Here is an 18,926-nt window from a genome sequence, read left to right on the forward strand (position 1 = left end):
CAAGGATGCATGCCCACTCTCCCCCTCACTATTCACCATCGAACCATTAGCAGCAGCCATTCATCAGGACACTTACATTAAAGCATTCAAACCCTAAATATACACCACAAAATCAGCCTTTACGGCAATAAACTTTTAGATTATATTTAGATCATATATACAGTTTTATGCGAAAGCTTGGGAACCCCTTGCAGAATCTGTAAAAATGTGAATATGTTAACAAAATAAGAGAGATCATACAAAATGTATGTTATTTTATATTTAGTACTGTCCTGAGTAAGATATTTTACATAAAAGATGTTTACATATAGTCCACAAGACCAAAAAATAGCTGAAATTGTTCAAATAACTCCATACAAATGTTTGTGGAAATTAATTAATTAATTAATTAATCCTGTGTGTGGTTACCTCCTGGATGATCTACGACTGTTTTTGTTGTTGTTTGTTTTGTGATGGTTGTTCATAAGTCCCTTGTTTGTTCTGAACAGTTAAACTGAGCACTGTTCTTCAGAAAAGTCTTCTAGGTCCTGCAGATTCTTCAGTTTTCCAGCAACTTTTGCATATTTGAACTCTTTCCAGCAGTGACTACATGATTTTGAGATCCATCTTTTCACACTGAGGACAATTGAGGGACTCAAACACAACTATTAAAAAAGGTTCAAACATTCACTGATGCTCCAGAAGGAAACACGATGCATTAGGAGCCAGGGGTGAAAACTTTTGAACAGATGTCCAAATTTCTTTTATTTTGTTGAAATATAATTTTTTTTCCATTTAGTACTGCCCTTCGGAAGCAACAGAAGATTGTTTCTTGATTCCTGGAAGACAAATTAAGTACAATTTACCTTGATCTCCCAGCTTTTTTTATTATTTTAATAATTTTAGCGATTTTTTTTGTAAATTATTATTATTTTTTTTTTTTTTCCAAAACTTTTGCATAAAACTGTACATATGATCTAAAAGTTATCAAACACCATAATACATATTTTTAACTTGACTCAATATACTGCATATATTGATGCCGACTTGTAACTTCAATACAATTAAAATGCTGCTGTCTGGGTAACTTATTTCTTGCAAGCAAACTTTGTTCAATTGTATGTTGCATATAAAACTGGTAAATACTGGTACTTCTGAAGCTTTACATGCATTTAAATATGTCTGCCTTTGGACTGAACCAGTTTAATAATGCACTTTATGAATATGGCTGTTAAAAAAAATGTGATCAAGTTTTTTTTGTTTTTTTTTTTTGTATATCTTAATCCATTGTTCAATAATAATAAAAAAAATGCTTTGTTTTACATTCCTTAAAATTACATTTAGACAAAGTTTAAATAATATTGCAATCCTGAGTCAATTTTCTCTGTAATTTATAAAACATCCTAAAATATAATGCAGCCCTATAAGGCAGATTTAGCTTGAAGTTTGGTTAGTGCCCTCTTGAGGAAGAGACTCCATTGCATGTTGCATTTAGCATCAAAGGTATGTATGGGACAGGGTGGCTTATTCGTATTTATGTATCAAGGCTGCAGAATGACAGTTTCAAAAGTATTCATACATACAACAGTGCAGACATTTAACAGACATTGATTTTCTGCATGCAACAATTACAAGCATGTGTAGACCCAGGGGCAGCAATTTGCCTCAGGCCCCCCCTCAGTTAAAATTGCATTCACTGGGGAAGTTGTGTTGGGCCCCTCTCTGATTAGGGCCCTTGGAATCATCCTAACCTCGCCCCGCCCCTCACATGTGTTCTATATATGTGAGCTGATCAATGTTTATATACGAATAAACAGGTAAATTAAATTTGACAAAACAAAGACATGTTTCTCAAAACTTTTAACACATTTCACCTGCTTTCACACGTTTCAATTTGCTCAGTGTTTTCTGCAAAAATCTACACAAGAACAACATTTTGCACAGGTTAACCCATGTTCTCATTTAGAAAACACAAACACACAATATAATTACCTCAACAATCACAAAATGAACACAAATAGCACACATTTATCCATGTGTGAACATTAAGTAGCAAAACTGATAACACACCAATCAGAACAAGAATACAGGTGATTTTGTGTTTTGGAAAATAAATCCTGGTAGTGGGAGGCAAAAAGGAAGAGGAGGAGAAAAGAAAAATAAAGGGGACAAGGTCAAATGTCATTTGTTCCTGATGAAATACAAAGCACTATAGTTGACCATGTTCTTGTGCATGGAATGACCATAAGGAAAGCTGGCCTGCTGGCTCATCTACATGGTTATTACACTACTTACACATTACAATTACAGTACATAGTAGCAGTACTTCAGATGAGAGAAATTTCACTATTCTTTGTACTGTAAAAACTGTAGCACACACCTTGAAACTCGTAACTGCTGAGTTAATTTGTAGCCAAGTATGTCTTACATGTACTGTATTTGTGCAGAATTGAGAGTCGGCAAAGGGGAGGCAGAGAAATTCTTATGCAGCCAACAGACATATCACCCTGTAGGCCGAGACTGGTCGCCCACTGAAGCTAAGCAGGGTTGAAACTGTTCAGTACCTGGATGTGAGACCTCCTGGGAAAACTAAACTGGGAAAACTGACCATCATGGCCTCCTAATATACTGATTGGCTTCATTACTCTGTCTCCTCTCCATCAATAACCTGGTGTGTGGTGGGTGTTCTGGCACACTATGGCTGCTGTCGCATCATCCAGGTGGATGCTACACATTGGTGGTGCAAAACCACCAGTGTAAAACTCTTCTGAAAACCATGATCTAAAACCCAGCAGCTGACAGCAGCGTCCACACAGAGACTGACATCCTCCAGCAATAAAAGACTCATTATCCCTGTGCCACTGCACTGGTGCTGCTGCTCGGCCAGCGTTTCCACTGACATGACAGCAGAAACATGACGTCACTTGACATATCTTACCCACAAACAAACATCACATTACAAGCTTTTTCCATTCAAGTCAGCAGCTTTATTTCATCACCAGATCTCATGTAACAGTTATTATTTCATGTATGATGATCAAACTAACTAAAAAAATTAAAATCCACACATATTTATAAACAAAACCATTTTATTTCAGTTAGACTGATGATGATAGAATGATAGAAAAAAGGAAGCTGTGAATTGCTTCATCGACTATAATGGTTTTTGTATTGCATCAGTCTTAGGGCGGCCGTACACGGTGCGAATTCGGACAGTCGGAAGACCGTATGGCCACGCACACGTCACGATTTTAAAACCTGCCGATTTCCGAGGCAATCACATTCACGAAGTTCCGCGCCAAAAACATGGACTCTGAGGAAGAGATCCTTTTCTTTGTGGCAGCAATGGCTTGCGAAAAAACAAAAAAAGAAAAGAAAACCAAGGGCATGGCATAGAGTTTGGCTTAAGGGCAGAGAACAACATGGACTTTCTTTTCTTAATCGTCGTCGTGGAAGATATTGTAAATTACACAATCATTGCGTGTCATGCAAGTTTCTGCAATTTGTGACGTTGTTACATGTTAAAATGCTGAATAGTTTAGGTATTATTGTATACATACTGCAACTTACATGTTGTATTGTTGTGGAAGAACAGTAATGCAGAATCATAAAACTGCCTTCAGGACTTTTGCTATATGGTTTTCTGATTGGTCATTTCCAGTTTGCTCAACAAATCGGCTCGTTCAACAGCACACACGTCACGCTTTCAATCCGACAGCTCCCGAAGTTTTTTGACATGTTTAAAAATGATCGTAAGGTCGGGAAGTGCTCGTAAGGCACTCTGCTCGTCTCGTAATTTCTCACACACCATACGAGCCCCGACCATACGAGAAGAGACGATTTCCTCCGATAACCAAAAAAAAAAAATCGCATGCGAGCTCGTACGACCTCAAAAATCGCACCGTGTACGCCCACCTTTAGCAGACTTTACACAGTGAGGACATAATCCTGATCCCTAATCAGTGAGTTGTAGGGGCCATTATTTTGGTTTATCTGTTTTGTCTGGTGGAAACATACAAAGCGGCAGTAAAACCAGCACACTGATGCTGGACACAGGATAACAGTCTTACACACACACACACACACACACACACACACACACACACACAAACACTGCTCTCCCACCAGAATGTAATGCAGCCTTATAGCACCTGCTAATGATAATGTTCCAATGACCCACAACACACTGTAAAGGCAGAGAAATATGACACTTAAAAGTTCATGTCTATCATCATGCTCGCTCATCCTGTACAACACTGAAATAACTTGATAAACTCACAGAGAAATACGTTTAGGCACACAGTTGGGTATGGTTGAATATTCAGTCCTTAGTTATGCGGTAGAAAAACACTCTTTATGGTCCAGTCTGCATTTGAGACTTCGAACTGCAATGAATGATGGGAATTAAGTGGTCATTCTGTAAAGAATGGATGCTCCAAAGCATTCAGCGCAGAGATTCGTTTCAACGGGTCAAATGTCAGCATTTCCTGTTGAGACAGAGGAAGATAAAAGTCAAGGAAACTGCATTCATTTAGTTTATTTATTTAGTTCTTGTGTGTAGAAACGAGTCAAAACAAACAAACAAACAAACATTCAAATTAGGGTTGTTTAGTATCACTATTATATAGATTACTTTAGTTTTTATTATGCTTTGTTTGTTACATTTTATTTTAAATTTTAAAGTTTTAGTAATTTTGTTACTATTTTCATTCAGCTTTAGTATTTCATATTAAAAAAATGAGATGTTTTACCGACTAGCTGAAATACATATATTCTTTTATTTCAGTTCGATAACATTAATAACCCAAAAGAGATTTTAATAAAATAAATCTAGCTTTTTTACATCACCTTTAGCCCACTGACTTGTTTTCTTGTTCTTATTCTGGTAAAATTGTAGCTGAATGTGAAGTGACATTGAATGTGAACGCACCAATAAGAGTTCCGCCCCCTTCTCACTGATCTCAGGAACGCAGTCTGTGATTGGCTGAGGGGTTTGAGGGCTAAAGTTCTGCCAGGACAGAGTGACATCAGTGGGCCACTCATCTTCAGCCGGAAGGCCGATCACCCTGTCAATCAACACCAATGTTAATCATGAGAGATGTTTACCAGTGATGATGATCTAATATGTAGTGCGCTGGTCTCTCCAGTATCAGCCTCTGTAACATGAGCGTGCGTGTTTGTACGTACGCAAAAATCTTGCCCAGCTGGTCCACCTCTGAATCTCCACAGAACAGAGGTCTGAAAGATGAGACATCACAATACAAATCATTAATTACCAATGAATCAGTAACAGACCTGATGGGAAAATGGGAATTAGAAAGCCAGTCATTAATAATGCTTTATATAAACTTAATAAGAACAGTTGCAGATTCAAATTCTGAGTTGATGAGCCACATTCAAAGCAGCTGTGAAATATACAATATACTACTATGTAATATATAACCTGCCATTGTATATTACAAATGTTGTTGGCTCTCTGATGAATGATATCGCTTTGGATAAAAGCATCTGATAAATGTAAATGTATCTGCATATGTCTATATAGAACAAATCCATACAATCTCAAAATAAATCAAGTAATTAAGATTATATCTTACTTAATGAAACAGGCTGCATTCAACAGCAAAACACAGAAACATCAAGTTGTAAATACTCCAGACATGTTTTATTTAATATACTGAAACTGGTTTGCACTAATTGATCAATACATAAAAATTAAGAGGTCACCTGATACTGAATTCAGCCTGATTAACTATTAAACTGTACATAAAGTGCTTAATGAGCATCACTACTTAAGACTCACTTGCGTTTAAACATCTCAGCGAAGATACAGCCGGTGCTCCAGATGTCCACCGGTGTGGCGTATGTGGTCTGGAGCAGCACCTCAGGAGAGCGATACCACAACGTCACCACCTGAACAACAAGAGAAAACAACATCAGCTGTCTTTGCACTGCAATGCGATGTGCATTCATGGCATGAGAGCATGTGTGTCCATCTCACCACCGGTGTAAGTGCCATGTGGCAGCTGTAGATCCGTGCCAGACCGAAGTCAGCCAGTTTAACCTGTCCTCTGCTGGTCACCAAAATGTTCTCCGGCTTCAGATCACGATGGAGAACTCGATTTGAGTGCAAGAACGCCAGACCACACAGCAACTGCTGCATCAAGTCCTGCATCACAAGCAAACACAACATATATGCTATTAACATCTGGGTCACGCTTTATTTTAATGTGTCCTCGTTGCACTGTAATTACACGGGTAAGTACTGTGTAATATTAATAATAACAACAACAACATGTATGTACTATAAGGTTATGGATATACACTAAGGGTTTTGGTAGAAATGCTAGTTGCTTGTAAAAACATATGTTTACGGAATTCAACAATTTTTTTTTTTTTTTTTTTTTAAACACAAGTGAAAATACAAGTCTTTCTGTGGTGCATTTCCTAAAAGCAAATATGGTTGCAAAGTCTGTTGTTCCCAACTAACTTCAACAGAAATTGTGGCCAAACGTACCATCCTGAACAGTTAGAACATTACATAATTTCATGGGGAACATCCAGCAGACATTTTACGCCACAAGGCTGGAAAGAAAAAGTTTGAAGTGTCTGAATTACTGGTTTTCTCTTTTGAAAGCATTCAGTTTGAGGCTCAACTTTCTTCACTGTATATTTAAGTAATTAAATTGCTGAATCGCAAACAAACATTAGGACTTGATCTATATTTACACCAGTATGTTTCTGCGTGAAGCTTCAGATGCTGTCTGACACAAACATCTGGATCAGCACATATTTTCTTTTTCCTCCTTACATAAGGCTCATTTCTCAGACAGACGACAAAGAACCTCTGAAAACCTCCACAGGAACAAACCCCCCGAGCTGGATATGCAAGTCCTATATGGGACTTCTGCAGCGTGTGAGCAAGTGAATGTGTTTGGTGATCTTACTCTGATCCGTTCGATGGGCAGTCCAGGTGCCGGCACTTTCTCCAGATACGTCCTGAGGTCCTGATCCACGTGTTCAAACACTAGAGTCACTTTAGTTTCCTGGTCTGTTCTGAGTGTGGCGCACACATCCATCAGCCTAAACACACACACAAACACATCACACATCAAATGTACCTGTTTGTATGCAGATCATAACCTGGTAAAAATTTATTTTATATTTAAAGTATACCACCACCCCCAAATCATATCAAATATCAGTATTTAATGATTTGTTTCAAAACATCAAAACATTATTTATGCATTTGTAAATGCAAATTAAATGCATTTATGTCTTGCATTAAACAGTCTGTGTAATTGCATCTGAATGCCACTTCAGACGCAGATTCTGTGCCACCTCTGCATTGCAAATTTTATTGATACTGATTTGTATCAATAAAATTTGCTGTAACAGCCCTATAGTGTCTTACTATTTGAATTTATTGATCAAATGTAAGAATTTAACAACAACAAAAAATGTGCATACATTTAGAGAAAATTGGTCTCATAAAGATAAATGGTCTTATAAAGATAAAAATGCACATAAAGATAGAAATCGGTTTAAACTTACTGAAAAAAATTACTTGTTGTTACCACTGTAAACTAACCACCATACAGCATTTAAAGGCGCTTTGGGTTTCAGCTGTCCACAGCAATCCTAAACCATGCCACCAGCACAATAACACACTTAGCAAAAATATTATCTAATTACTGTTATTGACAAAATTCCATAAACTATCGAGATTTTGTCGTAATTTTCACACACTCCTATTTTAGACACAATATTGTCTGTTTTTGCTCAGTTTTGCTAATAAAAATATTACCTATCCACCTTATTTTCCAATGTGGAAGCAAGCCATTTTCTGGTAATGTGTTAGACATAAGCCGGGTTCATAAGCCGGTTCATAACAAGAAGAATAACAGAACTGTTTGCACTACAAACCACTGTGTTCATAATTAAGATAAAACATTAAAATAATATGGTAAGACACACCAGTTTGCAATATCAAGCAGCAAAATTAGCTGTTTTGTACAGCTAAAAACAAGCTGGAAGTGGATGAGACCGGAAGCCAGACACATCAAATTTACAAACGGCCATGCACGCTCTTACGGGAAAAATAAGGTGGATAAAGCCACAGCAGACCTGTTGTGTGCCTCTGAGCAGCACACACCAGTAATTTGCTTCCAACTCAATCTGCGTTCTGGACGAATCGGATCAACAATGATTCAATGGCTCATTCATAAAGACAGTCACTTACTTCATTCCCAAATGAATCAACCATTTAAATGAACTAAATGAATGAATGAATCAATGACTTGCTCATTAAGACATTTACTACTACCTACTGGAAGTTTTTGTTCCTTCCTTAGTATGATTTCATTAAAAATATTTTCATATTTCCATATTCATAAAAATCCTATTAAAGGGATAGTTCCTCCAAAAATTAAACATTTGTCATTATTGATGACCTGTATGACTAGCTTTTTGTAACCAAATCCAAACTGTTTTGGTTACCACTGACCTACACTGTATGGAGGAAAAAAAACTATTACTCAAGATATTTATCTAATTATCTTTGTTAGTGTTTTACGGTTTATGTTAGGCCTTTGCAGTCTAAATATTGTGCAATAACTGTGTTGAGTCTTTTCAAAATATTTCTTTCCAATGCTACTTTTTGTAATGTCTATTTCATGCTTTTCTCCTTTACCAAAATATTGGCTATCAATTATCTTTTGGGGTAATGTCTCAGCTATTAATTTGCAATTAATTAGAAATAATCACTTAATCACTTGACAGCCATAGTTTAAACTGAAATTTTGAACAAGTGCAGACAGTTAATTATATACATTATTAAACATGCTCGTAATTTGTTTACAGAAAATACTATTAAAGCTACTGTGAAAAACTGTACATGCTTTAACTTCATGTTATGTGATTTTATTGTGAAATACTGTACATTTTATTTTTTTTAAAAACTGTTTTTGCATGCAAAAATTATACATATTTATGTAGTTTCCAATGAGAAACAGTAGTTGCAACACCTGTGTTATTAGTGATTACCAGCACATTTAAAAGGTAAAAAGCAGATACTGGTAGTTTAGGTAAATTGATAAATTAACATATCACTTACTATATGCTTACAAGCTTTACAACATACAGGCACCAGCATGCCATTCTGAAACACTTGAAATGTTGTCACTGTATTTTTCACAGTTAAAGTTTTGGCAACAATAGCTGATATTAACCATAAATTTAACAGGATATGTTTTAAGCTATAAAGGAACCTTTATAGCTTAAAAAAAAAAAAATCTAATATTTAAATGTGACGCTAAAGACGGAATGGGGGGTGGTGGCAAGGACATGATTTAAACCTTGTGCATCATATTTGATTTTGCAGTTATCATTGTTAAATGGTCCATAAAGACCTTTTTACTTTTTTCTCTCTTGCTGATACACAGCAAAGACTGAGACAGCAGACACTGTAATGCACTACTTTTTCCATAAAAAGCAAATATGTAGCATAATATATAATTTATCAGAAACAGAATAATGTAACACATATATATGTAACGCATATATTCCTCAATTGTGAGAAAACAGACCCTGTTTCTTCAGATTGTCTCACTTTCAGTGTTTTAAAACTTTATTAAAGGAAAACTCCACTTCCAGAACAACAATTTAAATATAATTTACTCACCCCTTTGTCATCCAAGATGTTCACGTCTTTCATCATTCATCCACAGTCGTAAAGAAATTATGGTTTTTGAGGAAAGCATTTCAGGATTTTTGTTCATATAATGGACTTGATTGGTGCCCTGAATTTGAACTTCCAAAATGTAGTTTAAATGCAGCTTCAAAGGGCTCTAAACGATCCCAGTCGAGGAAAAAGGTTCTTATCTAGCGAAACAATCTGTCATTTTTTTTGAAAAATAAAAACTTGTATACTTTTTAAGCACAAAAGCTTGTGTAGCACAGGCACTGGGATGCGCGTCCACGATGCTACAAATTAATAATGGGTCGTTCTTAAACGATTCATTCATATTGAACTAATCTTTAATGTGACTCGGGAAGAACGAGTCATCTCAGGGAGTGATTCGTTCAGTTGCACATGCGCAACATCCTATTAGGTTCTGTACTGGAATTAGTTCACCTGTTTCGAGTCTTCGGGTTTTCGATTCGTTCGTTCATCACGTGACAGCCCCATAAGATGAACAAACGACTCGAACCCGAAGACTCGAGAGATGAACTAATCAATTCTTTTTCTGGCTCACACAGCATTGGTTGAGCTTGTGAGGCTGTTATGTGATGAACGAATGACTCAAACCCGAAAACTTGTCAGATAAGAGGTGAGGTGAGCTAATCATAGACTAAAGACCCAGATAAACAATTAATTAATCTTTTCTGTTTCTTATAGCATTATAATTTTTAAAACATTTTAATTATATTTTGCTAAAATGAACAAAATGACTCGAAAAAAACGATTTGTTCATTTTGCTGAACGAGACTCAAAGATCCGAGTCGGTAAAACGATCCGAACTTCCCATCACTACTACGACTCACGTCTAAGTTCATCATCTGTGTATGGCGTATGGCGAGAAACTCTTATTTTCTCCTACAACTTCAGAATCGTCCAACATTGTTGTACCTTTTTGTCTGTAAACAGCGTTTGACTTACTTGCACTTTCTTAGTCTTTGCGCGTTCACTTTGTAAACACTGGGTCTGTAGTTCCAGGTGACCTTTTGATGTGATTCAGTAGTACGTAGCGTCGTGAACGTGCATGCCAGAACCTGTGCCACGAAAGCGTTTGTGCTTAACGTATAAAAAAATGTATTTTCCGAAAAAAAAAAGACAGATCTCGTCGCTAGATAAGACCCTTCTTCCTCGGCTGGGATCACTTAGAGCCCTGCATTTTGGAAGTTCAAAATCGGGGCACCAATCAAGTCCATTATATGAAGAAAAATCCTGAAACGCTTTCTTCAAAAACCATAATTTCTTTACAACTGAAGACAGAAAGACATGAACATCTTGGATGACAAGGGGGTGAGTAAATTATTTGTGAATTGTTGTTCTGAAAGTGGACTTCTCCTTTAATGTGCAGGTCATTATAATGCAGAAAACAGACCACGACTGGAATGAGTCATACAATGCTCGCCTGAGGCAGAAGCAAGACCTGATGTGAACTAAAATGTCATCCGCTCTAGATTACCGTCGTTAATTGTTTTTGAAAAATTAACATGACAGTAATTTGACTGAAGCCATTATAAAATTTTATGCAAAAACCTAAATGTGTAAAAGAATGTTTAAATGAAGATCCTGCTGAAGTTGGTCAACGAACATGTGTGTGTGTTTGCGTTTCAGTACCTAACGATGTTGGGATGGTCGAACTGCTCGAGTCGTTTGAGCAGCGCCACCTCTCGCACCGTGGACAGGGGAAGGCCATCCTGATTGGTCTGCACTCTCACACTCTTCAGAGCCACAAACTGCCCGCTGTCTTTATCTCGTGCCTTGTACACAGTCCCATAAGCACCACCACCAATCTCCGCCACCGGCTCATACTGCACTGCACTCTCCTGCGCCATGACCTGCAGCAAACAGCTGGACCAACCCATAATACGTCATGACAAGCATCTCTGCTGAACTGGACTGTGACTGCTGTATGACAGCAGACTGTGTAATTTATAGATAATTTAGGGTTTTTTTTTACTGAAGTCTGGGGAACCCCCAAAAAGTTTATCAAATAATAATACATTAAAATTTTAAATGATTACTGTTTTATTATGCTTTTTAAACAGCGTTTTGAAAATGTCTGTAATTGTATTGAGAGAAAACATAAAAAACATGTAAAGTGTTCACTTAATAGAAAAAGTTGAAACATTTTACTGTATAAATTGGGGTTTAGAATGAAAATACAGAGCTGCCATTGTGTTTTAGGAATGGAATCAATGGCTTTAACATGTTTGGAAACTCATTGTATTGCTGACCATTGTCCCAGACAGCTGGTTGGATACTTGTTGAACTGTCCAAAAAACAACATGATACAACATATTCCAAGAAAAACTCTCACACTGTTAGTACTGCTGTCTATAGTGCTGTGGTAAATTACAGTTGATATTTGAGTTTGGCCTGTAACAGTCCCACACTCGCAGGATGAGAGTGATGAGCAAATATCAATCAGTCTCATCAGTCACAATATGAGTTTAACTAAACTTACAGAGTCAATAACACGTCATCAAATCACATCCACCGAACTCATGCATCAACACTTATGAACACGACATTACATGAAGCGTTGTTACGTGTAATATAACGAGCACACATACAAACACTCAATGGGAGACACTCACCACGTTTCTTCTCGCGTGTAGAGCTAGTTAAACTAGTTTAGAAGAGTAAAGCGCGCATCTCATCTCCTCCGAGCACTTTCTTCCGTCTGCCGCGCTTCAGAGGTGTTGTGCGGTGTATTGTAGTGTATGTTGTTAAGCGATGCGTTCAGCTGATATTTCATGAGTTTATTTCATGAAAGTGTGTTTGTGAAACTCTGGCCTGTTCTCAGTCTGTCTCTATTCACTTCCTGTCTGATCTCAGGGCGGAGCGACATCAGACCCTTACACACTTGAACCAATCACCTCACCTCAATAACACTCTCTAACCATTAAACTTAACTCAGTAACACACTTTAACCATTAAACGACAAGCTAATAAACTTAACTGAATAACAGTAACTTACTTAACTCACATTTTAACTATTAAACAACTCCCTTACAATTAAAATTACAGTATAGTAACAGACCTTATCATTAAACAGTTTATTTTAAATCTTTGTTTATTAAAAAAAAAAAAATCTTTGGTAATAGTGGTGTTGGGAAGGTTACTTTGCAAATTACAGATTAGATTAAATACCCAGTTTAAAATGTAGTAGTGTAACAATTTAAATTACTTTAAATAATGTAACTGATTTCATTTTATTACTTTTTAATTATGTTTCTACATTTCTAACAAATGTTTTCAACTGTTAACTATTTTGAAACATTTAAAGCAAACAGGGTTAAAATTACAGTAGTAACTTACTCAACACTGATTACTGTCAGACCTTCAAAATCCTTCATCTCTTGAATTAAGATTATAATCATTTTATTTTAAAGCGTAGCCACCACAAAATCAGATATTAGCACCTGTTTTTACTTTGAGATCGTTCTGAGGTTAAATGTAGATTTAAAATGGCATCTGACAATGCTTTGGGGGAAAAAAAACAGCTAATCTCACAAAAAGAAAGCATACACATAAACCCAAATTGGAAATGAAACGGTTATCGAATAAGCATGTGTCCTATTCCGTGTCCTCCTGAAACATTGGCGTCTCATATTTTACAGCAGTTAATTCCATTTGGGAAAGAAATCAATTAAATCTGTATGTGTGTGTGGAAGGCATAACTCCCTTTGTAATCAGTAACATTTTCTGTATTTTTAAGTAACTGTAATTAAATTACTCACCTTTTCTCAGTAACTGTAACAAATAACAGTTACTTTTATTTTGTAATTTAATTATGTAATTCTGTTACATGTAACTAGTTACTCCCCAACACTGGGTACTAGGCATATTAAGTTTATTATTATTATTATTATTATTATCTCTACCCTGTGTATTTGTAATATTTATGTGCTTTATTTTGTCTTGGCATGGCATTAAAATGTATAACATTAGAATAAATAAATAAAAAGTCATAAAATTAGTGTAACTCCTATAAGTTTTAAGAGTAAGATGTTTAAGAATTTAATCTAAAAGGGATAGTCCACCCAAAAAATCTCACGTCATTACAAGATATTTTTAATTAAACCTGTCCCTCCACTGAAATTCCATTTAACCAGAACTTTGACACTTCCAAAAATTCATAAAGACATAGTTGCTAAACGTAATTCATATAAATCAAATGTTTAATCTAATTTAAGCTTTTGTTCACATATAAACGCTTAACAATGCACATACAAGAAGTCAGGAGACTTGGATTAAACTGGTCAATTCATATTTTATTTTATCATGTTTTTATTACAAGATTACTTTTACATTACAAACCTTTTTAAGCATTAGAGATTTGGTTGCATGGACTTTCAATGGAAGGACAGAAATTGCTCAAAATAAACGAAAGTCTCACGAGCTTGGAAGCGTGAGTGAACGATTACAGAATTGTCATTTTTGAGAAACTATCACTTTAAGTATTGACTGAGGTAGCACTTCAGTGTCACAAGTAAAGACTACAATAATGTAGACACAAAATGGCCAGCTCTTAAAACATTGCATACACCAACAATGAGCCTTTAGGAAAATATGAGATATACGTCACACTATTTATTAATGATTTAATACATTGTACTGATTAATTTGATTTTTTTTTTTTTTTTTAATGAGAAATAAAGAAGAACGTGTAATATTGTTTCTGTATTTTTATTCACACCTTACCCAATGTTTAAATCTAAATAATGTGCAACCTAAAGTCTATAAAACAAATATAAATGAAGGCTTTATAATGTGTAAAAAAGTATGATCCACACAATCAAAACAAACGCAACGGTTTGTTCATGAATTTAACACAGAATTTTAATAGAGAATTTAATACCATTGCAAAAGAAAGATTTGAAACTCCTGTGATGACACTCCTGAAAGAAATACACCCCTCATATCACTAGAGGTCATAAAGAATATGTCACAGGAAGTGAAAATGGTGTGATGATTTTAGATCTGGTTGAATTGAAAGAGCGTATCAGTGCTTTCAGAAAATACTGGCGGGGCTTCAGTTTTGATAGGTCAAGAAGGTTGTTATTGCGAAGCTAAGCCTTGACTTCCCCAGCTGTATATGATTTCAGTCATTCTGAAGAACTTAAAATTGGCTGAACAGCTAGTTTCATGAGTTTCACAAGAACAAACACTTATCATCAGAAGCAGCAAAAAGATCCAGGTCTTCACAATACATGGATTATAATTTACCACAGCTAGCATGTAAGACACAATAAGGAAAGATTCAATATTAGTAGACTGTTAGATTATGTTAGGGTTAGTAGAATAAGTTGACATGTAGTTACCTAATAGAATGTCTAAAGCAGTGGTTTTCAAACCAGTCCTGGTAGCACCCCCGCCCTGCACATTTTGTATGTCTTCCTTATCAGACACACCCAATTCATGCTGTACAGCCTCTACTAACGAGCTGATGAGCTGAATCAGGTGTGTTAGATGAGGGAGACATACAAAATGTGCAGGGCAGGGGTGCTTCCAGGACTGGTTTGAAAACCACTGGTCTAAAGTATACTGTAAAAATAATGTGTTAGGAAATATATATACATAAAATAAAAGAACCAAAAACAAATCTCAAAGGTTTTTAAAAACCTCTCACCATTATCTCACAGGTGAATCCAGGCAGGATTAATGAGCTAAGACCAGTACCTGGAAAACCACCAGCCCACAGACATCAGGGAGACAAAAATACTACAAGCCAAGAAGGGATCGGTACAACTGGTTTTGGCACAGTAAAAGCTGTGAAAATGTTTCCCTAAACATTTCAAAAGCGACACTTAAGATATACACTATACTGACAAAAGTATTGGGACACCCCTTTTAATGAACAGGTTTGAGTACTTTAGTAATTTCCATGAGTATAAATCTAAATGTTTAGGCATATAATAGTATTCTTGGGAATTGTGTGCTTCTAATTTTATAGCAACAGTTTGGACAGGACCCTGTTCTATTATAACATGACAATGCATCTGTGTATAAGGAAAGGTTGAAAAAGAAATGATTGCTTCAGTTAGTGTGGAAGAACTTGACTGGTCTGCATAAAGCAAAGTCCTAAACCCAGCTGCATAAAGCAAAGTCCTAAACCCAGCTGAACACCTCTGGTGTGACTTTAAATGCAGACCTTGAGCCAAAAACTCAACACCAACCACCAATGACTTGTATGAGTAAAGTCATTTTAGACTGCCAAAACTGTTGCAAAAGAGGAAATACAATTTTTAAACACATGAATTATGTTTATATCTTTGTTGCCACAGTTTTGGAAGTGCCTTTTTCTGTTCTAAAGAATGGGGTTTCTCAATATCTTTGTCCATATAGTGTATGTACAAGTCATTGGTGTTTGGTGTTTGGTAAGTTTTTGGCTAAGGGTCTGCATTTAAAGCACACCAGAGGTGTTCAGCTGGGTTTAGGACTTTGCTTTATGCAGACCAGTCAAGTTCTTCCACACTGACTGCAGGGTTGCCAACTCTCACGCATTTGGCGTGAGACACACACTTTCAGACTCTGTCTCAGTCTCACTCTGCCCGTGTAAATCTCACGCCAAACTGGCAACCCTGCTTGAGATTTTAAACAAAGTTTCAGCTTTTAAGTGTTATAAGTTTTAATACTAAATTCAAACAATAAGTACCGTTTTGGCTCACTTAATGTGGCGTACATTGTAAAATGTAGCGCTTCTGCTAACACCAGAGCCATTGAAAAACTAGCCATTGTTCAGAACATCTCCAAAACTGCAGCTCTTGTGGGGTGTTCTCGGTCTGCTGTGGTTATTATCTATCAAAAGTGGTCCAAGGAAGGAAGTGTTTTGAACTGTTGGCGACAGGCTCATTGATGCCTGTGGGGAACGAAGGCTGGCCCATGTGGTCCGATCCAACAGATGAGCTACTGCAGCTCAAACTGCTCAAGAAGTTAATGCTGGTTCTGATGTAAAGGTGTCAGAATACACAGTACATCACAGTTTGTTGCGTATGGGGCTGCATAGCCACAAACCAGTTAGGGTGCCCATGCTGACCCCTGTCCACTGCTGAAAGCATTAACAGTGGTATTGTAAGCATCAGAACATTGATTACCGTTTGTATAACCATAGTTTTAATATAAATACCATGGTTAAACTATGGTTAGTGTAGCAAGACCATGGTTAATTTGTGGTTACCATGGTTTAACTATAGTAACCATTATATTTTTTTTGCTATAAGTTTTGAAAGAGTTGCCTCTCCATCACTCTCCAGAATCAAGTTATACTGTAAAAGTCATTGACGTAAAAATCAATGCATAATATGCTGTAATGTTTACCAAAAATTGCTGCAAATGCCTGTATAGTGAAGCTGTCGTCTCTATCCTACTTAAACACATTCACATGTACTGTCAACGTTGGTTTGTTTGGAGAGCTCCATGAATCACGTGACCGCGTGGCAGCGACGCCAGCCAGATCAAAGTTTGTCGCAGCTCTGTTTTTCAATGGCTCTGGCGTTAACAGAAGCGCTACATCTTACAATTTACGCCACATTAAGTGAGCCAAAACGGTACTTATCGTTTGAATTTAGTATTAAAACTTACAACACTTAAAAGCTGAAACTTTGTTTAAAATCTCAAGCAGGGTTGCCAGTTTGGCGTGAGATTTAGATGGGCAGAGTGAGACCATGAGACAGAGTCTAAAAGCGTGTGTCTCACGCCAAATGCGTGAGAGTTGGCAACCCTGCAGTCAGTGTGGAAGAACTTGACTGGTCTGCATAAAGCAAAGTCCTAAACCCAGCTGAACACCTCTGGTGTGCTTCAAATGCAGACCTTGAGCCAAAAACTCAACACCAAACACCAATGACTTATACATACACTATAGCAGGGGTGGCCAACCCTGTTCCTGGAGATCAACTTTCCTGCAGAGTTTTAGTTCCAACCCTAATCAGACATCCCTGTCTGTAATTATCAAGTGCTCCTTGAGATCCTAATTAGCTGGTTCAGGTGTGTTTGGTCAGGGTTGGAGCTTAACTCTGCAGGAAAGTTGATCTCCAGGACCAGGGTTGAGCACCCCTGCACTATAGGGACAAAATTATTGGGAAACCCCATTCTTTAGAACAGAAAAAGGCACTTCCAAAACTGTGGCAACAAAGATGGAAACATAATTAATGTGTTTAAAAATTGTATATCCTCTTTTGCAACAGTTTTGGCAGTCTAAAATGACTTTACACACACAAGTCATTGGTAGTTGGTGTTGAGCTTTTGGCTCAAGGTCTGCATTTAAAGTCACACCAGAGGTGTTCAGCTGGGTTTAGGACTTTGCTTTATGCAGCTGGGTTTAGGACTTTGCTTTATGCAGACCAGTCAAGTTCTTCCACACTGACTGAAGCAATCATTTCTTTTTCAACCTTTCCTTATACACAGATGCATTGTAATGTTATAATAGAACAGGGTCCTGTCCAAACTGTTGCTATAAAATTAGAAGCACAAAATTCCCTAGAATACTATTATATCAGGGTTGCCAACTCTTACGCATTTGGCGTGCGACACGCTTTCAGGCTCTGTCTCACGCTCTCACTCTTACCATGTAAATCTCACGCCAAATTGGCAATCCTGCTTGTGATTTTAAAAAAAGTTTCAGCTCTTAAATGTTGTAAGTTTTAATACTTAATTCAAACGATAAATACCGTTTTGGCGCACTTAACGTGGTGTACTAGCCACAGTTGTCTAGCCATTACAATTTGGCCCTTGTCAGTCTTGCTCAAACCCTTTCGCTTGCCCATTTTTCCTACTTCTAACACATCAACTTTGAGGACAAAATGTTCACTTGCTGCCTAATATATCCCATCCACTAACATGTGCTGTGATGAAGAGATAATAGTGTATAATAGTGATAATAGTGTTATTCACTTACCTGTCAGTGGTCATAATGTGATGCCTAATTGGTGTATATCTGAATGAAACAGTTTAAACAACATCAAATGTAGCATGGTTTTTGTTTTTGTCCTTCGGAATTTGACTGGGTCACTGTTTTTGGCTAATCTTGATCATGATCTCATACACCCTTGGCGTATTTTCCAGGTTTCTATAAATGTTAATGAAAAATACAACCAATATAGACTATGAAAAAGCTGCATCTTCTATGTAGACTAATAATGAGCAACATGACTCCTTTTTAATGTTGTTCCTGGCCTTCAGTCGCTCACTGTGTCCTGCATCGTTTTTCTGT

At 36.8% G+C, this 18,926-nt stretch overlaps 1 protein-coding gene across 1 annotated transcript; it reads right to left on the reverse strand.

The window, feature by feature from the left end:
* Window positions 1-2,502: 2,502 nt before the first annotated feature.
* cdk4 (cyclin-dependent kinase 4) lies at window positions 2,503-12,533 on the reverse strand. Its single transcript, XM_051123376.1, has 8 exons — window positions 12,310-12,533; window positions 11,327-11,560; window positions 6,927-7,062; window positions 5,981-6,148; window positions 5,783-5,892; window positions 5,167-5,217; window positions 4,910-5,045; window positions 2,503-4,466 (listed from the first exon to the last, which is right to left on the reverse strand). Exons 2-8 carry the CDS (start codon window positions 11,542-11,544, stop codon window positions 4,392-4,394), a joined length of 894 nt encoding a protein of 297 aa, XP_050979333.1. The 5' UTR covers window positions 11,545-11,560; window positions 12,310-12,533; the 3' UTR covers window positions 2,503-4,391.
* Between the last annotated feature and the right edge of the window lie 6,393 nt (window positions 12,534-18,926).

Source organism: Labeo rohita, chromosome 11 (assembly GCF_022985175.1).
Source record: "Labeo rohita strain BAU-BD-2019 chromosome 11, IGBB_LRoh.1.0, whole genome shotgun sequence".
Lineage (NCBI taxonomy): Eukaryota > Metazoa > Chordata > Actinopteri > Cypriniformes > Cyprinidae > Labeo > Labeo rohita.